Below are 25,810 nucleotides of genomic sequence, written 5' to 3'. Positions count from 1 at the left end.
TCTCACCTGTAAGCCCTAGGCCCATCACCAAAATTCCAGGCCTTCTCTCTCAGATAACCATTCGCTTTATTCTTTTTAACACACTTGAAACTGGCCACAAGTTGCAACAAATAAACAAGTCAACCCAAGTACCTCAGTAAGGTACTAAATGCATTCCTACTTAAGTCACTGTGGCTTGAAGGCACAGTGAGGAAGGCAAAAAAAACCTCCCTGGTTCTCTGCCAATTGGCCCATGATAGATACAATTCCATCCTGACCTGCAAACTGGTCATCAGCTAGACCCACAGAATCTGTCAGACCAGATTCCTGTTCCTAGTTCAGGGGGGAGGGAGGAAGAGCTGGGCTGCTGGAACGGAGTTGAAAGAGGGTTCACATGGTCCCCGCAACAGGTTAAATTCTGGGAGCTAGGGAATGCTGGCCAATCAGCACGCCTCCCCCATGGCCAGAGACTACCAGGGAAGGAGCTATCTAGTGTGCTAGAATGAGTGTCTCCTTCCCTTCCTGCTGAGACTGCCCCATTTCACCACTGGCCCCAGCAAGTTGCTCTGCCCTTTGAGGCAGGTAGGCAGCATTTTTAAAGAGAGTTCCTTATTTCATGTGCAGTACTCCAAAAACGAGTGATGTGCAGGTGAATGCAGGGGGCGGCTTTGTTAAATAAGAACATCACCAACCTACAGCTAGTGCTTCCTGGGAAAATAATACTCCATAGTCAGACTTCCATAACAGTACAGCATCATTTTGTTGAAAACACCTGTATAATTTTGATATTTCACATTGTTTATTCCAACTCTGCATAATCTCTAGATCGAGAAAACAATCAGCAAACTGATTTTCCTCCTTCAATTTCAGCAGAACAATTACCATAATTAATTTCACAGACCAAGAAGATAAGATTACTGACATAACTGAACACTTAACTGCCAAGTAATTGGTAGGAAGATTATCTCATAATGCATAACAGATAACCATAATTTAAGGCTTTAATGCATTTTTTTCTCCTGGATTCTTCTAATCTGCAAATAAGCTCTTGTAAGATCTTTTGCAGTGCACTCTAAAAGCCAATATCATAGGCAAACTGGAAAAGCTCAATGAGTGTGCCACTTCTCTCAATTTACCCTCAGTTCTTTGTAGATTGTGGTCAGCTCTGTTATTATTCCGTAAAAATACATATAATAACAGTGGAGTGGTGATAAGCATCCCCGCACAGTGGATAAGCAACTTCAATCTCTGCTGATTTCTCTTCAACTATCTTGCTGTGCTTGAGTCATTACTTTGTTTGGTGCATTAAACTACAACTTTTCAGAAAGTGTTTTGAAATATTTTTCATTCACATAGAATGATCAATTCTAAAAACTGTTAGTGTCATGACTCAGCTTCCTCTTCTTCTTTCTGCACAGGCTTGCATTCTCCTTCATCCTGCACTTACCCTAACTGATTATTAAAAATCACTTCTTCCGGTGTATAGCTTCCGATTGAACAAACAATGAATTAGATGGTGGGTCAGTGATGTAGCACTCTATCACAGCAGCAGCATCTGGAGACGTCACACACATCCATCCACCATTTACAGTGCTATAAGCTAGTATTGTTTTACACACATTCCCTAGTCCGACTGGTTTACAGTTTAAAGACTCAATCTAGTAGGCAAGCACACGTTTACGTTCCATAGATTCCTGAATGGGGATGTATCTAAGTTCACAGCATAAGTGCTTTTGTGAATCAGGAACTAAAATGGGCAAACGTAACTGTAAGTGAGTGGACTCACACCTGCGGTGCCTCCTGCTGGTCTCTTCTGGGAATCAGCTTGTTTCCAGCCCTGGAGCGCCCTCTGCAGGCCAGTGTCCCACTGCCACTTGGCCCCCATGTCCCTCCCTGGACTCCGATGCCCTGTTATCTGGGGTGCTGCCCCCTGGCAGTACACTCACCAGTCTTGGGGTCTCCTCTCCCCGAGGAACCCCTACTCCCACCTCACCTAAGTCATAGGCTACTGCCAGTCACCAACTCACCCCCATGCCCTGAGGCAGACTGCAGTGTAAGCCACTCATCATAGGCAAGGTTGGGTCTGGACCTGCTGCTTCTCTCTGCACCCCAGTGCCTCTGTGGGGCCTGGGACAAGGCCCTGCAGCCTGGGGAGTTGCCAGCCTGGAGCTCCCCAGCTCCTCTGGCCTTTCCCCTGCCCTGCCTCACTCTAGGCACTCTGAGCTTCCCAGCAGACAGACTCCCTCTCTCTGAAGGCAGAGAGAGACTCTCTCTGCTCCTGGCTTCCCTGGCCTTTACACGGCCAGCTGGGTCTGTTTAGGGCGTGGCCACAGCTGAGGCTGTTTCCCCGATCAGCCCAGCTTTTCTCCCTGCCCCAGCCCTCTCTAGGGCTGTCTTAAGCCCTTCCAGGCAGGAACAGGTGATCACCCCGCCACAGGAACTTAATTCAAGAAAGGCAAGTTGTAGATGACTAGTGGTAAAGAAAAGATGATAGGAAAATGTTCCTACAATAAGTTGGCACTGAGAAAGCATTTGAAGGAGAGAGGGGGCATGTGGCAGACAAAAAGGGATCAGAAGAAAGGGATCACAAAGTCAAAAGAAAGGAAAAGGAGATATAAGGAGAGAGAAGTGGTGAGGAAAGTAGAAGGAAATTTGCTCCAATTCACAAGCTCACTCTTCAATGTCAAGCTGAGTTCTGGCGAGGTCATGGATTAGGATCCAATAAAGCCTAGTGAAGTATTTGGAAAGACTCACATTCACTTCAGTGGACATTGGATCAAACCCTTATGAGGTAACTCTGCTCTGGGGAGGAATGAAGATGAGAAACTTGCTAAGCTTCTTAGTGCTCGGAGCGTGCTTGCGAACTAATGTGCCATCTTTTAGGGCCAGTGCAGAAGGGAAGGCAGAATAAGCACATGCAGTTTTCCTTATTGTAAGCAGAACTTTACCTACCTTTTTGGCAGCTGTTACTATCAACAGGTACTGGAGTTAAAAAAAGAAGAGTTGAAATGACAGATTTCAGTCATGTCACTTATTAAAAGCAACATTGAGAGAATTGCTTCTCTCACACTCCTCACTAGCTTCCTAATATAGCCTCCACCCATTCTGAATGTCACATCACCCACTCCAGACCTTGGCTGAAAATGAGAACCTTGCAAGAAAGTCAAAGATTTACCATTCCCCATCCGTCTCATTCTGTATACAATAAATGCACGGATGGCACAGGGCAATGGTCTAATTACTGCCATATTTTTCACATGCCCTGAAAATATAGGCTACTTTCATTCCTTACATTAGTTCTCACCTGTTGGTTAACTACTTGGTAAAGCAAGAACCTTATTCCGGGATGTTCGTCAAATAGCATGAGCATCAGTAATGGAAGTCTGAGCCGCACTCAGCTGATCCACATGAGTTTTGGCAAAGTCACAGAATTGTGGAGAACAGGAGAGAGAACTGGAAATATGTGGAGCTACATAGCAGTGAATACAATGAAACCACCTCCGCCACTTCCACAGCTCCCATCTCACTATTGTTACAAGTAATCCCTAAGGTGACTGTACCTCTCAGTTTTACTCAACATCAAGCCACGTTATGTAGTGTGCTGTCATAAAGGTAGAGACAAACGTGTGTACAGAAATCAATATGCCACAATGTAAAGATTATTTCATAACACAACTATCTTGCACACGATAAAGGCTATTATTTTGTCACATGCCGAGTTTAGAAAGCAATGCTAAACCAGCTGCTGTGGCACAGTTTGATTCCTTTGTTCCTTTGATTAGGCATGATTTAAATGATTCATTCAATTATTACTTTTGTATTCAAAGATGGCTTATTTTCATGCAGATTTATGTCCCGTTATGCATAAAGGACAATCTTAATTGTGCTGAAACAACTGCAAATTTAATTAAAGTTTGCCATTCCAAGCATAAAATAAATTAGAGAAAATGCTGGCTATGGTAAAAATAAATATTCAACTATTTCATTTAACTCAACATTTATTTTTAATCCAAACATCAAAATAACCTTGTTTCTAATTACAATTTCATGACAAATGTCTTGAAGAAACATTTGTTCCTACTTTACTTCAATTTATTCATCTGAATTATACTAGCTTCTTTACAAAACTCTGTTGATTTATAATTCTGCACTGGCTGTATTACTATGTCACAATGGAAAACAGATAAACATATGTAAACTATTACTCTCATTAAAGAAAAATCCATTACCCAAATATTTATGAATAGCTTCAATCCAGTCAAAAGGGTTACAATTCAGTTGATAATGCACAATGAGTAAGGGAAAATAAGAGTCAGATTCTCAGGTAATGTAGTCAACAGAGCTATACTGATTTACACCAGCTAAGGCTCTGGCTCTAAATGTTTAAAACAGTCCAGTTGTGGTTCCCAATGAGTGCCACTGAAAACTGTACATTTACTCTACTGAGTGGTAACTTCCATTACCAGAAGCAAATACTTCTGTATGATAACAGTATACATTTTTGATGGCATCAGGTAAAGGAAGAATCTGGCCTGATCTTGCTCTCATTAAAATAATTGAATATGCATTATACTTTATTTTCTATTTTTAAATCTATCATTTTAAATCTATGAAATTATAATTAATTACACGGGGCAAATCCAAAGACTGTTACCAACACATGGATTTCCTTGGGACAGTCCTCAGTAGGTCTGGGGATCTCTGCTTGGGAAAGGCTTGCAAGGGAAGGGCTGGGAGGAGAATGAACATCATGACTTCTAACCCTTTATGACATCATCGCTTCACAACTGATCCCCCTTAAAGGGGAATTCCAGGGGCAGGCTACTGTCAGAGCTATAGTGGCAAGGGGCCAGGCAAAACAAATAGAGCTGGCACTCCCGGATGGATAGATGCCACTAGCTTCCTGTGCATCTTTGCAGGGTTCTCCTAGCACTGGCCCCCTGGGCTTCTTGTACGCAGAATCAAACCCCACTTTCCTAACAATGAAAGTGAGAGAGGGAATAATATGAAGCAAATAATGTAGAAAAAACAGAGGAGAAGCTGTTGAAGTATGACGACATTATAAACAAAATCAATGTTTTAAATAAATTAAGTAGATCAAGCATGACTAGTTTTCTAAATGAACCAAGGACGTGAGATGAGACAACACACGTTTTACCTCATATGCACTATAATAGCATAAAAGTATGTTATGCAACAGTTGTAGTGATTGATACTGTTTTAAGGTGACCACATATACACATAGGACAGATGTTCAGTTGGGGTTGATTGGTGTAGCTTTCTTGACCTCAGTGGAGTTATGCTAATTTACAGTGGACGAGTGCCTAGCCTAGTGGATAGAGCAATGAACTTGGATGCAAGATATCTGGATTCTAGCCCCAGTTCTGTCACTGAAATGCTGGATGTCCTTGGACACATCACTGCCCCCCTCTCTATATATCAATAAAATTGGGATAATGTTACTGTCTTCCTTTGTAAGCCACTGTGTGATCTACTGGTGGAAAGTGCTATATAAAAGCTAGGTTTTAATGTGCATTAATAAAACAAACATCACATTGTTATAGTATACAAGTATTGTTCACCTGACAAATAGTACAACTGGAACATTCATGTATAGCCGAGGGCCCTGACTGAAAGCCCAGGGAGGTTAAGAAGCTGACTTCAACGGCTTTGGATCAGACCCGATAGCTGGATGATTACTGTGCATATTTGTTTGATGTGGTTAACGTGGTATTGCCTGTGTTTTCACCTCTGTGATGTTTTCTGTAACTTTTTTACTAAATGATTTTACTTGTGTGAATTTTCAAGAAAATAGGTTTTAGGAAAATAATGGAAAAACATAATCACTAGAATTTGTACAGGAATTCAGATTTTGAGAGTCACACGCCTATTTTCAAGGAACAGAAACATACCATGTGACTTTTGTCCAAGTAAGGGCTAGACATTTTTGCAGAAATTAATTTTAAAAGAAAATCATGATCTGTCTGAACAAATTAATGAACAGAAAAAGCCACCGAAATCAAATAATCTAGGAAGTATTTGTAAACTCTGCTCATCACCTGTGTTCATGCTCAACTGCTTTAGCACAAGGAATGACTGCATCACAACTAAGGTGGGGCAGAATCTGTCTGGGGCTTACCTGGGCAGGACAGCTCTGCTTTGAGGGTGGGGGGTGAAGAGGAGGAAGGAGGTCAGAAACTGCTATAAAAAAGATGCTCGGTGGTTAGCTTTGCAGCAATGACTCCCCACACCCAGGAACGTGAGGTCTGAAGGGCATAAAGGTACGAAACCTGGGTGGGGCAAGTCTCTTTGTTCCATACAGCAAGGAAGCTAGCACCCGCCCTCCTTCCCCTAGTGAAGGCAAATGGCAGATTGGGTTGGGACTTCCTGTGGCCATTATGCTAGTCCCTCCTTTTAAAGGGGGCTGAGAAGGAATTTTTTCCGCACCACTGGAATTGACTTCGGTGGAGTGAGGTTTTTTCACCTTCCCCACAGTGGTTGTGAGGCAGGACCTTTTCTGGTGAGAAGAAAAGCTTGTAGGCCATATGTCAAAAAGTATTTTGTAAGGTTTGGTGGATGTCCAGTGCAGGTACTCCATAGGAAAGGCAGCTAGTAACCAGATAAATGGCCTGGTAAAGGACTTAAAAGAAAGTACTGGATAAAGGAAAAAATTGGGGAGGGGGTTGGGGACTTCTCTGATTGGTACGTCAGGGAGCCAACCCTTACTCCCCCCCCCCCCCACATTCTCATAGCCCACCTTAACCCTCTTGGGAGGGTGGTGGATGGCAAGATCCAAGCCATGGGTCGTCTGGGGGACCTGAATGGAAACAAAGGAGGGACTGATGGAAGCCCTGGAGAATTGATTTGAATAAGCACAGATTTGCCTGCACTGTACACTTTATCTGCAGGGTAGTCTCAGACATCTATATAATAAAAGTTGCAACCCGATTAAAATCCACAACAAGTGTCTCCTGTCCTTCTTGCGGTGTAATCAGACAATGGCTACCTACCATTCTCTGCCTCTAAATATCTGTTGATAATTGAAGTTTAAAATGAAGTACAGTACTGTAGACAAAGCAGTAATGACAAACAGAGAGAGGGTCCTTCTGTAAAGTGGTGAATTCAAAGGGATCCTTCTGTAAAGTGGTGAATTCAAAGGGATTTGAGGGCTCTTAGCAGCTCACTGAATCAGCCCTAAGTGTATGTAGACATAAGGGGTAACACTTGTGATTGGTGCTACTTGACTGAAGTTCTCCACATAACATAGGGTAATATAGCATTGCTATTATTCCCTATTTTGCCACATCAGAAACATATTACATAACAGTTAGGAAGGAAAATCACGAGGAGCAAAGAAATATTTTGACCAAGAATCAAACATGAATCCTTTTATCTACTGTGTCAAATCCTACAATACAAAATACAGATATGTCAGCTGTTATATTTAGTAATAACTGCTTCCTTGTAACTTGGTAGAAATAAAGAAAGAAAGAAATAGAAAGAAAGAAAAGCTCCCATTTACTTCAATAGACTTTAAAATGAGACTCAAATAAAGAACCGTCTTTAAGAAGTTACTTTTTTTCCTTTACATCACACCACTCTAGCATGTTCTATTAGCTGTCAACATATTTTTCCAGGTTGCAGACATAATCGTTAAGGTTAAAGATCTAGAGAGCAATAAAGGAATGTTACCGCTGCACTTGTCCGGCTTTTATTCTGACCTGGAAATTAATATATTTATCCCAAGAAAATCAGCATACTAAACACAAGTAGTCTATGGTGAGTTACCAACATAAAGTTTATCAAAAATAAGTAATAAAATCAATATGCTCCTATTTCTGAATATTGATTTTTGAAATTAAAAGAAGAAAAATGTTTCACCTATGTGGAATTTTAACACAGAGTTTATTGTCCCAAAACTTAAAAAAGAAGAAAAAAGGTTTATTTAATATATCAGTCTATCTTAGTCTTATGAATAATGGGAATGCATTTGTAAAGTAAATCAGAAATGATAAAACGTTTAAAGTGTTAATTAAGGAGACAACTGAATGTATGAGTAGCTTGCTTACCTGTTTGACATCATATGCAAGAAGAACAAATCTTAAATCTGGTGAAACTGAATATCTTGATGCTTTGAAAGTTACCTAAAAACAGGTAATAATATGGGTAATTAACACATTTAAGGTAATTTTTTCCCCAAAGATTCTGACATTCACTTAAGACCTTTACAACTGCAAGATCATTTCTATTACAAACAACTGAATTATTTGTGCATCAGAAGGGTTATATTAATTATCAGTGTAATTTCATTGACATTATTAGACCACAGCAGATTAATTTGGCTGCTACACTATCAACAAATTAAAAAAACCTCTGAGACTTGGTCATGATAGCAACACTATGCTCAACATTAACTGTTTGAAGGAAGGCAACTATAATCAGCACAAAAGAGGAAAGACTAGGCTTCTGTGATATATACTTCATAGACAATTATGAAAGAGGCCTCACTGGTTAAGCTTAAAGATAATTGTGACATTGCACCCCATAATGCTTTATAGAAATGCGCTTCTGAGTGTAAATATGACATAACTGGAATATGTTTATGCTAGATATGCCATGTAACATATCTGTGCAAAGGTTATGCTCCTCTGCATGTATTCATCTTATTTGTATGCATGTATCATTTTTATATCTGAAGTTATGAGCATTGGCTCTATGCTTGTATTTAAAGCATTTGCTGTAGAAAGCACCTAAGGCAGATTTGGTCAACATAGTGTGAAGGGGTTATTCAAGTAATTCGGAGTACTTGGCGAATAAAGAACCTTGATAGTCGCCAATCCACATCTGAGCTTTCCTCAGAATTCCTGGATAAAACTGAGTCATGCATGGACATGTGACTTGTCCATGTGACTCCAAAACTCCATTTTGTAGCAGGATTCTACACAGGGAGAGAGAGGGGTTTCCACCCACAGGAGAAAGTCTGTTTAAGCCCCTGGAAGCCCCTCCATTTTGTCTTCAGCTGGCACAAAAGATAGCCTCTCCACCCCAAGGAGATGCCTGAAAGAAACTGAAATAAAGGACAGTAACTACAGGGGTGTGAGCGATTGCTGGACCCAGGCTAGGAGGAAGTATAGTCTGTAAAAGAGGCTTATTGGAACATACCTGAGATTTACTTGCATTTAGTTTTTACTGTATTAGGCTTAGACTTGTGTGCCTTATTTTATTTTGCTTGGTAATTTACTTTGTTCTGTCTGTTATTACTTGGAACCACTTAAATCCTACTTTTTGTATTTAATAAAATCACTTTTTACTTACTAATGATCCCAGAGTATGTATTAATACCCGGGGGAGGGGCAAACAGCTGTGTATCTCTCTCTATCAGTGTTATAGAGGGCAAACAATTTAGGAGTTTACCCTATATAAGCTTTATACAGGGTAAAATGGATTTATTTGGGGTTTAGACCCCATTGGGAGCTGGGTATCCAAGTGTTGGAGACAGGAGCACTTCTTACACTGCTTTCAATTAAACCTACAGCTTGTGGGGGACGTGGTTCAGACTTCATTTGCGGCAGGCAAGCATGTCTGGCTCAAACAAGGCAAGGCACTGGAGTCCCAAGCTGGCAGGGAAAACAGGCTCATAGGTAGTCCCAGCACATCAGGTGGCAGTCCCAAAGGCATTTCTGTGACCCAACCCATCATAATAATGTACAGAAAAAAATGGATAAGCACATTTAAGCAATAAAGCTTTGTCTCTCTAGCTGCTTCTCCTTTATCTTTGTAAGCAGAGTCAGGACTCACCTGGACATCTGGTGGTGAATTATGGTGAGTGTGGAAAAGAGTTTCAGGGACTGATCATGTTTGCATAGGCACGCCCACCTCACCTAGCATAGCCCACGGCAGCCTAAAATGGTTACTTTGACTGCTGTGGGATCCCCAATTTCTTTGTTATTAGGACAGGAGGAATAAAGTGTTGTCACCCTGATTATGTGAATGAGGAACTATGAAACTGCCTTATGACAGAGAATCTCACCCTCAAGTAAACAGCACTCGCTAGACAAGGGATATGGGTGCCAAAACCCAGTGAGTGGAGAGAGGTTGGGGATAGGTGTGTGTACCTGATGGTATGGGCCTCTCTCTAGGGCCTAGCACACCAATTGCACTTCCTTTTCTCTCTCCACTGTTGAATAGCAGAGCTAATTTTGATTCTATTAGGAGTCTAGCTGGAGACTGCTGAGCTGAATTCACTTTGGGCCAATAGTGCACCAGCACTGGGGCTCCCCTACTACAAGCTGAAATCACTAAAAGAGCTAAAACTACTGAGCTGAGATCACTGAGTGCTGTGTTAACTAGTGGGGGAGCCTGCAGATATACTGCTAAGCAGCTGGAAGAGCAGTTTGCAGGACAGTTGGATCAGTGAGCCAGTGCAGAGGAGTGGAGCTGAGCAGTTTGTGGGGACAGCTGGAGTGGTTCATGGGATGGCTGGTGGAGCGGAGCAGCTTGTGGGATGGTTGGAGCAGCCCACAGAACAGTGAGCAGAGCAGTTTGCAGGGACGACTGGAGGAGCGGAGTGGAGCGGAACGGCTGGTGGAGCAGAGCCATTTGTGGTGAAGGCTGCAGCAGACCTCCATGGAGAGGCGGGGCAGTCGGCCTCACTCACATAAGGTGCCCCCTAACACCCTGTGTGCCCCCCCATTCCACCCAGGATGGGGGGGTTGTTAAAACTCTGCAGATGAACTTTTGAACACTGGGGTGGCACTGAACAGGGAAAGAGACTTTTGGGTTCTTGGACTTTGGGGTGATTTGGACTTAAGACCCTGTAGGGAAAAGGACATTGCCAAACGTACTTGGAGGTGGGTCTTTTGCTCATGGTTTGTGTTATAATCCTGTTTGTGGTGTTTCCCCAACATAATGCAGCATTGTTTCCCTCCTTTATTAAAAGGATTTTGCTATATTCGGACTCCGTGATTGCGAGAGGGGAAGTATTGCCTCCTAGAGGCGCCCGGGGAGGGTGGTATGTAATTGTCCCAGGTCACTGAGTGGGGGCTTGAGCCGGTTTTGCATTGTGTTATTGAAATGGAACCCCTGGATACTGAACCCGGCCCTTGTTGCTGCCAACGCAGAGGGGCAGAAGGATTACATCTTGAACATAAACATTTCGTAGAACAACCTTCACTAAGAGGAAATGTCTTTTATTTTACAGGAAATTCAAAGAAAACAAGAAAAATCTCTGGTGGAAAGTAAAGTGAAACAGAAAGCAGCATTACAAAACTAATATTGCTTTATATATAGCTAAGTCTACATGACACCCAATTGAACTGAGTATTGTAATTTAATCAAGGGGTAATGCTGATGTCAGAAAGAATTTAATGCATTTGATGTAGAAAGAGGATCAGTGTGCCAGAAGAAATAGTACCACTAAAGAAAAATATTTTACGTTAATTTGGAACCATTTGCTTTCTACAGAAGGAAAGGGTCAAAAACCAGGTAGTGAAGATATAGGCAAGATGAAAAGAATAGAAGCAGCATAACTGGGGGGGGGGGGGGAAATAGTAGCCCAGAATTGGGTATACCCACAATAAAAAGGTTTTTCGTGGATGCTGCTGCTCTCAAAGGGCCTTGCATATGTACACGAATGCCTGAGCTGACTAAGCTGGAGTATGCAAGGGTGTCTAAACTGAGCCTTGCTAAACACCACATTCAGGCTAGCTAATGCCCTCCGATGAGTGTATGTACATCTCTCACTAAATTCAGAGGAAACTGCATGTTTGACTCTGAAGGCAGAATTTTAGCCCTTTCAAAACTAATAGAACCAACCTTGCAAAAGAAATCACTGGGAAAACTTAAGTTTTGAAACAAAATGCCCATAGTAAATGTATTATTTTAATATTGAACACAGCAGTTCTACAAGTGGCCAGCGGAAAAATGAAAAATAAAAAACAGCCACCAGAGAAAAAGAAAGGAAAAGGTCTGCAGGTTTAAAATATTCTTTTTGCTTGTTCAAAACAAGAGATTCCTGTCCCCCCAACCTAACCTTGATTGACTGACTGACTGATGCAGTCAAGACAGATCATGTATATGAACATTTCACTTATTTGGCAAAGCACTAAGAACATTTTTAGATGTGGAGTTCTACTTCATTCTGGCAATGTATTAATTATTGCCACACTAACTCAGTCTTCTGCAATATATAACCTGGGAAGTTTTCCAAAATCATTTTCAAGCAAGTGAGGTTTCCTGCATTTAGCGATAATCTTCAGTCAGTGATTATGCCACTGCAACACTAATGACACACTCAGAGTAAACACCTGGGCAGCTCAGCTGCAGAATGTTGGCACTTTTAGGCAAAGCCAGTAAGAGCTAGTTTCTTATTTCCCATTAAAAGATTATCTCAAGTATCTGGGGATTTATAATTGTGTGAGACATGCTGAAGATGTCCTTGTTCACCTTGCACTCACCTGCACTTTTTTGTATGGTTCTGGGAGTGTCACATGTATAAGTGGAGTGTAAGTAAGTTACAGTCTCCTGACTACAGCTAGTGGTTTTGGCAGACTATTTCCCTCCTTCTGGTATAATGGGATTATTCTTGCTAACAGAAGTTAAAAATACGGAATATTTTTATATGTTCCACAAGCGGGAAAATTAATATTAGGCAAGCAAAAAACATACTAAATAAGTTTGGCAATGCATGCATGCTAACACTTTTCAAAATTCACTTTAAAAATGCAATGAATGTATTTATCAAGATTGAGATTTTCAAATAACTCACTAAGGGAGTTAGTGAGGTGCCCATTTGAATTTCAGTAGCGTTTGGGTGCCTAACATCCTTAGCTTTTTTTGAAAATCTCAGCTTCATTTTTTGGGGGGGGATCAAATGATAAGTTTGGCAATAAAATAAGAAATGTAGCCAGTGTTAATTTTCACCATTATATTAACAGAAAACAGCTTTCTAGGAAAAAACACAAGTTAGCATCTGCACTTCTCTTCATACCAAATAGGAAAAAATATGCCAGGCTTAGAATCTGTAGAACCATCATAGTGAAAGAAAGGCAGAAAGAGTAGGTGTTCCACATGCTCTTCTTCCAGGTTCTTCCTTGTCCACATGACAGAGGTCTGACTCCCTTATGGGCAAGAGGATGTCAGCTGGTGTCGAGCTTAGCACAGTTCAGTGCACACTGGGCCTGATTATAACTGATAACTGATGATGCTCCCAGTCTCTACATAACTTTAAAAGTCTTTTGAAATGAGATCCTCAGAAGAGAAATACAGGGAGGAGGGAAGTTGTTTGTTTTTCTTTTCTTTTTTGGGGGTGGGGAATGGGGATTATTGTTTACATAAGAATGGCCATACTGGGTCAGACCAAAGGTCCATCCAGCCCAGTATCCTGTCTTCTGACAGAGGCCAATGCCAGGTGTCCCAATGGGAATGAACAGAACAAGTGATCATCAAGTGATCCATCCCCTGTCACACATTCCCAGCTTCTGGAAAACAGAGGCTAGGGACACCATCCCCACCCATCCTGGCTAATAGCCATTGATCCAGTAACTTATCTAGTTCTTTTTTTGAACCCTGTTATAGTCTTGACCTTCACAACATTCTCTGGCAAAGAATTCCACAGACTGATTGTGCGTTATGGGAAAAAAATACTTCCTTTTCCTTCTTTTAAATCTGCTGCCTATTAATTTCATTTGTTGGCTCCTAGTTTGTGTGTTATAAGGAGTAAACAACACTTCTTCATTTACTTTCTCCACACTAGCCATGATTTTACAGACTTCTACCATATCCCCCCTTAGTCATCTCTTTTCAAAGCTGAAAAGTCACAGTTTTATTAATCTCCCCTCATATGGAAGCCATTCTATACCCCTAATTATTTTTGTTGCTCTTTTCTGAAACTTCTCCAATTCCAATATATTTTTTTTTGAGATGGGGCAACCACGTCTGCACATCTGTTTCTAGCCAGCACGTTCTCTACCTTTCTGGGGGAGGGATTTTCTGTTTTGTTTGGTTTTCATTAAGCATTTTATTAATGTGGGACTTTAGTGCTTTTAACCCTAGTGAAAATCTGGAGGTTAAACACTCAGCCCACCCCATAACATTGTTTTCCCCAGAAATAGCTGCAATTGAGTTTTCTTGCTAGTTTTACTACCACGTTCATGAACACTACTTTTCAGACTGCTGCCTGTGCCAGAAGCTGTTATTCTTACTGTAGGCAGATACAGTTTAATGCTGTCTCTATGGTAATCTCTACACTGTAATGAGGATTTGTGATTACAGCACATGTAGAAGGACCTGAGCTAGCTTCGATCTAGATAGAGCGAAAATAGTTTGTGTATGCCTATATCAGCTGCAAACACACCTCCTCATTGCAGTATATACATGCCCTGTTACCTGCATAACTGCTACTCCTGCAATATTTACATTTCAGAATGCTGCAAACTTTTTACCCAGAAAGGGGGATAAGGGGGAGGGATAGCTCAGTGGTTTGAGCATTGGTCTGCTAAACCCAGGGTTGTGAGTTCAATCCTTGAGGGGCCACTTAGGAATCTGGGGCAAAAATTGGTCCTGCCAGTGAAGGCAGGGGGCTGGACACAATGACCTTTCAAGGTCCCTTCCAGTTCTAGGAGATAGGTAGGTATAAATTAGATCTCAAAGGCTTGTACATTCTCTCTCTTCCTAAACTCACAGGTCTATCATGTTTTTCATGAACTATGCTGAGTTTGACACAATTTTATTTTTTCTAAGTTGTAAAAGCAACTGACTAGGTTTGCTGAGGCAGAACCCCCACTAACTGCAGGATCCGAACCAACTGTATAAGATGCTCAGCAGATTGCATTCTTAGCCTCCTATGGAAGAAATACCTCATGTGATATGGGTTTTAATTCTTTGTCTGACAATGATGCATGCTGATGTGACACTCCATGGACAATCGATGGCCTCTTCTACTCCCAATAATGCACTTGATAACTATGACCACTGGTATTACCACTTGCACAGATCACAAGGATGATAACCAAATGGAGATGGACTGACACAGCATATTTAAGTTACGCTTTGCCCTTTATCTTCTTGGTGACATACTAGGTTTGTTTTTCAGGCAAAGTATTTTTTTTCTGGGAAAGAAAAAGGTAAGGACTGTTCTTTGAGACAGTGTGACAAAAAGCAAAAAAATCTGAGAGAGACTTAAGCAGGGCAGAGAAAGAGAGAATAAGGCAGAGAGCTAATTCTTTCCTCCACCTTTTAGAAATATTAAAAAATGTCCGGGTATTTTTGAAAGTGAAACTTGCTCAGATTTTGCTTTACAAGGCCAAGGTTTCCCATTGATAGAGATTTTTTATTCTTTCATATTTCATCAATGTTTCACTGATAACCAGAAATGTTTTGTTGCAAGTCAGATGATATTGTCACGCATAAAGATAGCTTAGGCTAGAGACAGTATAATAAGCCCATATTACAGTTAACAAGGCCTGGTTTCAGTGGCCATGGTGAATGCTCAGATAACTAAGAGAAGGAAATATTGATTCAGACTCAGCCTTTACTTGATCTCCATTGTCAATATAAGCCACTCAACCTGAACCTCTTTTTCCTTTTCTTTTCTTGAAACCTGGTTTTGAGTTATTATTGATAAACAGGCTAGTCCTTTCATCTCTGCTCAATAGTCTCAACTCACTATACAATATTCTCCATGGCTCAGATCTTCAATGGTATTTAGGCATCTAACTCCCACTGATTTATGTGTAAGTTAGGAGCATAAATACCTTTGAGGATCTATGCCCACATGGCTGCTGAATTTTAATTGCTCTTGCATTTAAAGTAGTGCCCTGTTTCTAGTCTTTCAACATACATATGGCAGAGATGGAAATTACTTATAAGGTAACCTAATCAACCTCTATGGTTATATATGGCTGTTCAACATTTTGACAGATGAAAGGAGACATGGCAAAGTCAGAGGTGCTTAGCAATGGCATGGGAAAAGAGCCCAATGCGTGAGCGGTAAACCTCACAGTGTCCACTCGCCAGATGGAAGTTGAAGCATATTTTGCTTCCTGGCTCGCCTGCATGCCTCAGTCTGGGCTCTCTGCTGGCTCTCCATGATGACTACACCAGTCGTAACCTGACTTCTCCAAACTGAAGGATTGTGGGCAGGATTTTTCCAGTTGTCAGTGGGTTGCTGTATTTCTTGAGGACTTGCTTGACCTTGTCACCGTGCTGGAGCTTTGGCCTTCCTCTGCATCACAGGTGAATCTTAAGTTGGTCCCAGTGCACAGCCTTCAGACAATCATGAGACATGTGCTTCACGTGTCACAACCAGCAAAGCCTGTGAATGTCCAGCATAGTCTGGATAGACTGTAGGCCGGTTCTCTTAAGGATCTGTTACTGGTGATCTGTTGGTCCCAAGTAACTCCAAGGATTTTTCTAAGATAGTGGAGGTGGAAACTGTACAATCTCCGCTCTTGCTCGGAGTACGTAACCTAGCTTTCACAACTCTAAAGGAGGGTACTAAGGACACAAGCCTGATCAGACACCTTTTTGTTCAGAGTTAGCAACTTCTTGTTCCAAATATGCAAGGTAAGTTTGCCAAAGGAAACAGAAGCTTTGCCACTTTTTACATCAAGTTCCCTAGCAAGGTTGAGTGGGCTGGTAAGAATTGAGCCGAGAAATGAGAAGTGATCCACATTGTCCTGAGTTTCATTATTAAAGTAGGTTTTAGGTGGAATGTTGGTGCCTTGTGACATGGCAACTGTTTTCTTGATACTAATTACCATGCCAAACATGGTGCATGCATCAGAAAACGTATTCAAAACATTAAGACAGTGCAGGACTATTACTCATAGTATATTTTCTAGTGCTTTTAGCACTTTCTCCAGGATAGATTCAGTGGGTCTAGCAGCAGAGCTTCAGCCACTTAACTTGGGAGACTCTTCCACATTTGGGAAATTGACAAGTTATTTAGGCTATATTTTCTTCTCTTTAATTTTACCCCACTTATATTTAGATTCCCTTGTACTAATCTAAACATCCATTCTTGATGCTTACACTCTTCATATTCCTGTTAACATTTCCTCTCACTTTCACTGTTGTTAATATCCAAAGAGCATGCTGTTCCTTATTGCACCCTACCAAGAACAGAGCCATTTCAAGACTGCTCCTTTAAAACTGACTGTAAAAAATAATACTTAGCACTTCACACAGCAATTTGTGTCTTCACAATATTAGCTGAAGGACTATGCTGTTGATGTTCATTGACCTGCTCAGGTCACCTTATCAGATGGTCATTGGCCAAGTGGCAATGCAGAGCAGTAACCAAAGGGTAAGGATTACGTGGGTAGCATTAACATGGCACTAAGTTTCAAAATAGTTTCCTGAAGTGGCAGTGGCAACGATGGGAACAGTGAGTATCAGGCCCCCCTTTCATTTCTGTAAATCAGAAGTTTGGTACACAGAGTTTTGTACCAGTGTAAAGGTGGACTGAGAAAGGATTCAGGACCATTGTGATGATTAGGATAGGGAGCATTTAGTGGACAGGGTCTAGCTGCAGAAAAGGCAGTGTAGCAGTAGACAGAAAAGGCTTAAGAAGGAAGTCTGGTAGCAGACAGAAAATTCAGGGTAATTGGAGAAGGATGGTCCAGTGGTTAGGACATGAGGCCATGATTTAGGAAACTAGGTTACATATCTTGTTCTGTTTCAGTGTGACTGAGAAAGTCAATTAACCTTTGTGCCTCAGTTTCCATTCTGTAAAATGGGATAATATGACTTCCCTATCTCCCAGCAGCATTATGAGAATAAATACTTTAAAGACTGTAAGGCACTGAGCTACTACAGTAATGAGGGGCATATAAGTATGGTACGAAGTAATTACGGAAGACCCAATAAGAGAGAGAAATGGATCTTGATAGCAGAGAGGGCCTTACAGCAAAAAGAAATATAGTCGAGAGAGACAGAAGAGACTAGCAACAGGCTAAGTCAATGGAACATGAAAAAACAATGGCAGGTGCATGAAATTAAAGAGACTGATGAAGTCAGGTGCATAGACTGATAGAAAGTAGGCAAAATCCAAACTTGAGTGGATTCTCCCGTGATTGGGTCTGGTCTGAGATTTTAAAAAACTGTATGTATTCTACAGTATATGATAAATTACATTAAAAAATCACACTAAAAGGGGTATTCAGGTTGTAAAGTCAAGCATTCAGAAGTTAGGAAATGCCTGTGTTAAGGTTGCCTGTGCAACCTGTGACAAAGTTCCTCCTCTCCCTTGGTGGGTCCTGTGCTTATTGGCAGAGTTGCTCGCCTCACAGATTCAGCCTGTGGGTTGGGAAACAGCCCAGAGACCTTCCCCTCTGGTAGAAGCCACAGTCCAGGACAATTTCTCCTTTGTTTGATCAGGAGTTGGGTGGTTTGTGGGGAACCAGGGCCCACTCTCTACTCCGGGTTCCAGCCCAGGGCATCAGAGAGCCTTAATTAGAGTCAGGTGCTTAACAGCCTCACCTGACTCTCAGCAGGTTAATTGGAGTCAGGTGTTCTCATTAGCCTGGAGCAGCCTCTGCTCTGGTCACTCAGGGACCAGAAAACTACTTCTTCAGTGGCCAGTATATCTCCCTTCTACTACTCTGCTGGTTCCAAGTGGCCTAGGTCTATCACAAACCTTAATTTGTTCCCCTTGTGTGTATGCATTATGACACAGTCTATCACTGCACTATTATAAGCTATAGTTTATATACACTGTCCTACATTTTTAAAAAGCACACTGAAAAATCAAAATGCATCATGTGTTTCCATATTGACTTGAAATAGGTCATCAGCAACCTCGGGACCTTTAGATCCACTACACAGACCTCTGCCACTTGAGCTAATGGAGTAACTGGTAGTAAAAAGCTATTTCCCTCTCTGCAGGTGAGCTACTAGAGGGAGATGAAACAAGCACTTTGCCAGGGGGTTTCATGGCTGTTTGCTGACAGCAGAGGGCTACTGAGACTCAGGAATCCTCTCGAGGGGAATGTTGTCTAGTTGTCATAAACCCTGTTTGCCACGCAACCTGTTGCTGGCCCACTCTACTATCCAATCCCCACCCCAAACATTTCTGTACACCTGTTCCTGTCATTATCCTCCCCATAGCTCTGTCCTTGCCCACCCTGTCTCCAGCATTATCTTCTGCCCCTCTCCTGACCCTGTGCACCTCTGCTCTTATCTCTTTCTGGCCCTCATGTTCTTAATTCTCCCCCACCAACTCTTGTCCGTGACCCACTCCACATGTGACTCCTGTGCTATCCCTGCACTGCTCTGATTCTTGTTCCTGTTCCCCATTCCACAGTTCTTCTACACCCCTTGCATTGCACTCAGGATGTTTCCTCTTGCTGTCTGGGCACCTGCAGTGGGACTGGGGACAGCACTGAGAGCACAAGAGAAGGTCTCCCTGTTCTCGGTTCTCGATACCGAGTGCCACAGAATCACCCAGCAGCCAGGAGGGCCAATGTCAGGGAAAGTCAAGCTCATCACTGGAGCCTGGGATGGAGCATGCTAAATCACTCTGTGGGGATGGGCCAGGTATAATGTAGTCTGCAAGTAGAGTCTCTGAACGGACTTGCAGCATTGTGTATAATTAGGGACAGATAGAGCAGGTGCAACCATTTAGGTGACCAGGGCGCTGGCATATGGGGGGTGGCATTTTCTTTGGCAGCGACCACGATGGCCGGATCTTCGGTCACCCCGGTCGCCACCGGCCTTTAGGCAGAGGGAGCTGGGGCAAGGGAGCGCAGGGAGGGTCGCCTGCAGCAAGTAAGAAAGGGGGGCGGCATACAGGGGAACTCCCCGCCCCAGCTCACCCCAGCCTCGCCTCCTCCCTGAGCATGCCATGGCTGCTTCACTTCTCCCGCCTTCCAGGCTTGCGGCGCCTAAGCTGATTGGCGCTGCAAGCCTGGGAGGCGGGAGAAGTGAAGCAGCGACGGCGTGCTTGGGGAGGAGGAGGAGCAGGGGTGAGCTGTTTCACTTCTCCCGCCTCCCAAGCTTGCAGGGCCAATCAGCTTAAGCGCCACAAGCCTGGGAAGCAGGAGAAGTGAAGCAGCCACGGCGTCCTCGGGAAGAAGGTGGTGCAGGGGTGAGCTGGGGTGCAGAGAGGTGCCTCAGGGCAGAGGGTGGGGAGCTGCCGCGGGGGGGCACCTACGGGTGGAGGGGGGAGCTGCCACAGAGGGGTGGGGCACATCAGGGCGGGGGCTCGGGGACAGGAGAGGGCGCAAGGTGGAAGTTTCGCCTTGGGCGCGAAACATCCTTGCAGCGGCCCTGGGGACAGATTTTCAAAAAGATACAAAGGGCAGTTAAGTGCCTTTCCTTTGTGCTTTAAAAAGCCTCCCCCTTATTTACAAACAACATATTTTGAACAAATTTGTGGATATTGACCACTCTGAAGAGTTACGAAAGCTGTTGCAGATGTTCTTGGACTATTACCAAGGGATCCTTACAATTTTATTTATCAACCATTCTCTCAGATTTTTGCATATCTATGTGCATTGTTGCACTGCACTAATAAACCATAACATAAAATAAATTAGCTGTGGAGGTTATTTAACATTCAAAGTGCATATGTGGGTGATGTTCTAATGTTCACAACATATTCACAACACGCAAGTGTCATTAAAACACCCCATGTTGCAAAAGTGAGTAATATTTATGTGGTATAAAGTGTAGTTTAAAGCATTTACTATTATTCACTCTTATTAATCTCTTGTGGAAAGCTCTTAAACAAAACAGAACCATGTAAGCTGCTCTTGCAATTAAAGCTACGATAACAAACAAAGAACTATAATTGCACTGTGATGCTGTACTGAGTTTCCAGTCAAGAGAGAGGAAGGTGACAATAAAGGAAAGCTTACTGTGAACAATTCTAGGTGAAATATCACAAGAATATTCACTGCCAAAAGCTCCATTCAGACTAAAATTCTAATTCTGTGCTTTTGGCTGCAAGGCATCTGCAGGGCTTCTACAGCTGGGTTGCCACAGAGCCTAATCATGATTCATGAGCCAAAACTACTTCTGCTCTGCTCACCCATCTGACACCATGCATCTAATTAGCAGGCAGCAAAAAGTAATCCCTCTCTATCAAGCCACATGCAAAAGACGGCCCACAGTAATATCATACTAGAAGCACAATACACTCTTGGGTACATCAAATGGGAAGCCCCTGGAAACTTGCGCAATTTAAACAGATTAACTGGATGAGACCCAGGACTGAGGCTCTTAAGCCTGACATTAAGCTTTCTTGAAAAGGCAGAGGCACCAGGGCCATGGGGAAGGTGGATTTTTGAAGAGCAAGGATAAACATAAGCGCATGAGATTCATATTTTTAACAGGGTCCCCTAACTATGTGAGGGGATCAAATTAGAACATAATTTTAGGATAATTAAATATGCTTGGTGAGGCAACTGCATAAATCCAAATTATTTTATTCTATATTTCTAAGATTAGTCCTCTGAAGGACAAGGAAAGTAGAGGGACTGCATTAATTTGATGTGGCATTCTCTTGAACGCTTGCTGGACAGTAAGCATCACTTTGGAATGACTCACTTTTTTCCACACCCATCTCATGCACATAAATTTGCAAGCTAAAAATGCAACAAAAGCAACATGACATTTCTCAGCAATATAGACCTTTCTGATGTAGATCAGTGGATAAGTCTCCTTACCAACTAATGTCTTTTGTTATTAGGGTCTGGAGTTGAAACCCATCACCCACAAGACTTTGAATACATGGCACAAGGTACTTCTATGTGACTTTCAGAGCTGGCACATCCAATCAACACTCCAGCAGCGTAAGTGTGACTGAGAAAGGCAAGTTTTCATAGCAGGGATAACTCCAGAACTAAACTGGCTGCATGGAAAACCCAAAGGGCTCCTGTCATAAACAGATAGTTAAGGGTTAATGTCTCTTTTACCTGTAAAGGTTAAACAAGCTCAGTGAACCTGGCTGACACCTGACCAAAGGACCAATCAGGGAACAAGATACTTTCAAATCTTGGTGGAGGGAACTCTTTGTTTGTGCTTTTTGGGTTGTTCGTTGTTCTCTCTTGGAGTTAAGAGGGGCTAGACATGCAACCAGGTTTCTCCAATCTTTCTGAAACAGTCTATCATTTTCAAAATAGTAAGTACTAGATAGAAGGCGGATTAGTCTTTACGTTTGTTTTCTTTATTTGCATATGTGTATTTTGCTGGAAGGATATTTTTTCCCTCTGTTTGCTGTACTTGTATCTTAGGCTAGGGGGGAGGGATTCCCCCTAGTCTATATAAGCTGAAGACCCTGTAAACATTTTCCATTTTGGTTTTACAGAGATAGTTTTTACTTTTTCTCTCTTTAATTAAAAGCTTTCTTTTTTCAGAACCTGATTGATTTTTTCCTTGTGTAAAACTCAAGGGGATTGGGTCTGAACTCACCAGGGAGTGGTGGGGGGAAAGAAGTAGGGGGAAAGGTTAATTCCTCTCTGTTTTAGGATCCAAGGAGTTTGGATCAGTGTATCTCTCAGGGAAAGTCTAGGAGGGGGAAAGGAGGGGGAATGGTTTATTTCTCTCTGTTTTAAGACCCAAGGGATTTGAGTCTTGGGTCCCCCAGGGAAGGGTTTTGGGGGACAGAAAGTGTACCAAAACACTATATTTTTGGTTGGTGGCAGCGTTATCAGATCTAAGCTAGGAATTAAGCTTAGACTGGTACATGCAGGTCCCCACTTTCTGGACGCTAAAGTTCAAAGTGGGAATAATACCTTGACAGCTCCTTTGTCCAGTTAAACCCATTTCCTTCCTTCCAGCCATGCTGCCAGAAATTGATCCTACGGCTTCTGCTGCATATATGGTAATATGCATATAGTTAGTGGAGTGTGGAGAGATCAGCAAAAGGAGGAGAAAGTAACTCTTTTACGCAGAAGTGTTGGGGGGAAATGAATCTCTCCTCCTTCCATTTGCCCTACTCCTCTACAGCCAGAAATTTACAAGGAGTGGGAAGAGAAAAAAGAAATGCCATGCCAGCAATTAAGGAAGTAAGAGAATGTCTCCTCCCATCCCATAGATGCTTGTCTGCTGAGGTGATCTGATGCTGTTTGAGTTAAGCTGTTTGATTTAGAGACTGCAGCAAAAGACAGAGTCTAGACTCCTGGTGGTATCCCAGGTTGCTACTACCTCACTCTGTGACCTACGATCACTCCTCTCTGTGCTTCTGTGATTGATGTGTGATGTTCAGATAAGAATATCATTACTTTATTTGTATTACAATAATGAGAACAAGACATTTCCTTGTATAAATATAGATAGTTTTTAGCGTTATTCGTGAGCCATGTGTTTTTCTTCCTTGCAGAGATTCTCATAACTCCATGCTCTGTTCTCTTAGCAATGGAAGGTGAAAACTCATGGTCTGCAGGTTTCTCCTGAGGTTAGAGAGAGATAAAACACTCTCCTTTCTCTCTCGATTATCCCCTTCACACTCTGCACAGGATGCACCTAAAAAGAACAGGAGTACTTGTGGCACCTTAGAGACTAACAAATTTATTAGGATGCACCTAGTTTCCTATCTGGAACACAAGTGCTTTGATGGCCTTCCTGCTCTTGAATTCTGCCTCTGGTCACAAAGAGCAGGATTGATTTATCTTAACAATACTGCATGTGTGAATAGTGATGCATAAATTACCCCGCCCCCCGCCGCCCTTTCTGTTGCTGTCATCCTTCAAGGTTAAGACTTTCCACTGCAGTCACAAGATATGCACAATCAGCTAACATGTGGATGGAGATTGCTCAGGACCAAAGTGAATGGGCCAGGAATTGGTGGGTCTTAAAGCAACAGCCCTTATTTTATTCATGTTTTTAACTTCTTCCCACATCCTTAATCATCACACATCTGGTAGATGGATCCTAGCAGTTTTTGAGAATTAATACATTTGCCATATTTTCAGTTACTAATTTTTAGTGGTCTTTTTGGAGGGTGGCAGTGAAAGGAAGGGGAATGTTGACATTGGTTGGTTTCAGTGGCTATGAATTGGGAAGTGGATTATGGGTCATTGGGTCCCTATACTTTTTTCATATTTGCAATTTCCTGTATTGTTTTTTTGTTTGGGGTTTATATAATCTAGCTGAGGGTGGCCATGCTGGCAGTATGGTGAGGGATGGGAGAAAGATGAGAGGCCATCGGCATGCATTTCATGAGCTCAAGCAAGCATGCAGCCCCCTTCCTTGTTCCTTCATGCAGCCATCTCTGCAACTGCATTTATGATTGGGTTACTAACAGTTAATCCATTTATTGACAACATTTTAAAACAAATGACAGTAAAAAGAGTCTGTTAAAAAAGGGAGAAAAAAAAACATGTCAGAAAAATGGCAAACTTATTTAGACAAAAATGTGGTATGACTCCAAAATCATTTTGGAATTATACTGTGTAATAAAAATAAAGATTTGCTGCTGACTGCTAAATTGGTGAGGAGCTTACATTCCAGCGTGACAGGAACATTAGCTAAATAATAGAGAATGTATTGTCATCACACATTGACACAGCATCACAATATAAATTCAAGATGCCATGTTGTGATTAGTTTCTAGTCTCTTTGGCTCCCTGGACTATTGAAGTTGCTTAGCTTCCAGCTGTTAACATTTGCATATCACTGGTTTAGAGTATTAACTGTTTACTGGCCAGCTAGAGAGGGCACACGATTCACTGGTTAATTCTGACAGGTTCACTGAAGTTGAAGGATATAGTTCAGAAAATGCATCAAATCAATAACCTACAGAGATGCTAATAGACTATTTATGGTGCTTCTTGAAATGGTTTTGTAATTTTTTCCCTATCAATACATTTTGTTAACGATTAGATTACTTTGTTAAAGGGCTGATTATATAAAGTATTCAGTCTTCTCTACTCATGTTTGAAGAGGACAAATGACTTAATTATACTAAAATGTGGTAATTTTTAAGACAGTCTTTGAATAAATCCACGGGAGACTGAGAAAAAAGCCTGCTGTTTTCTATAGAAACTTTTAAAAGACATTCTCTTTGGAGGAGAAATAGAGACTTTAAAAGAAGAAAACACCAGAACTTCTTAATAAATTCCAGCACCATTACACCTTGATTAAAAACTAAAGTGGTATTTTTCTTAAGGAAAGAAAAAAAAACCTTTTCTATAATGCACGTAATACAGAACTTACTAATGAGCCCAGAGTCTGCCTTTTTGTGCTGAGTGAGTTTTGCTGGCAGATATACATGGTGAGGGAACACAGTGAATGTCTTTCAAAGGCTTTTCAGAAGGCTTTGCCTCTGCATTTTAGACAGAAAGTGACACTAAGTAGGATAAAAGAAAACTTACTCTGCACAAAATGGCAGTCTCCAAGGAGTAAATCAAGAACCTCTGAGCTGCACACTAGGGGCCTGTGTGCATCAAGGGATTAGTAATAAAGTAAGATGATATTCACTTATAAGATTCTGGTTCAAATATAGCCAATTTAGAGAGCAACCAAGAGCATGACTACCCTCTTTGGTTGTGTCCCTGAAAGAAGTTTATTATTGCAGTCTAATTTCTAACAGGCAATTATCAACCTCACTAAGAAAAACTCACCCCCTTATTGGCTCTTTGGACAGAAAAAGAGAGAGAGAGAGAGAGAGAGAGAGAGAATGAAAAGTGGAAGAAGGTTTCATACAGAAAAGTGGCTTCTCTAGGATGGGACCCTGTGTGGAAACTTGCATTGCCAGTGCCTGTGTGTTTTTGATGAGCACAAGACAGCTCTGCAGGGTGTTAAACCAGCACCATTTCTATTTATGCACTAATGATTAAGCAGATATGACAATGAGAGAGGAATTATGATTAGTGATTCAGGAGTTTAG

The 25,810-nt window shown here is 41.9% G+C and overlaps 1 protein-coding gene across 2 annotated transcripts in view; it reads right to left on the bottom strand.

Annotated features, from left to right (window-relative positions):
- The window catches only part of DPP10 (dipeptidyl peptidase like 10), an 850,913-nt gene that overhangs the window by 173,130 nt on the left and 651,973 nt on the right, over positions 1-25,810 (bottom strand). For both annotated transcript variants that reach the window (XM_050916008.1, XM_050916007.1), the window contains exon 5: positions 8,049-8,123. In XM_050916008.1, coding sequence (XP_050771965.1) covers positions 8,049-8,123 — 75 coding nt within the window. The remainder of the gene's footprint in view (positions 1-8,048; positions 8,124-25,810) is intronic.

Source organism: Gopherus flavomarginatus, chromosome 10 (assembly GCF_025201925.1).
Source record: "Gopherus flavomarginatus isolate rGopFla2 chromosome 10, rGopFla2.mat.asm, whole genome shotgun sequence".
Lineage (NCBI taxonomy): Eukaryota > Metazoa > Chordata > Testudines > Testudinidae > Gopherus > Gopherus flavomarginatus.
The sequence above is the reverse complement of the archived record's forward strand: the minus strand, read 5'-3'. Positions and strand labels throughout refer to the sequence as shown.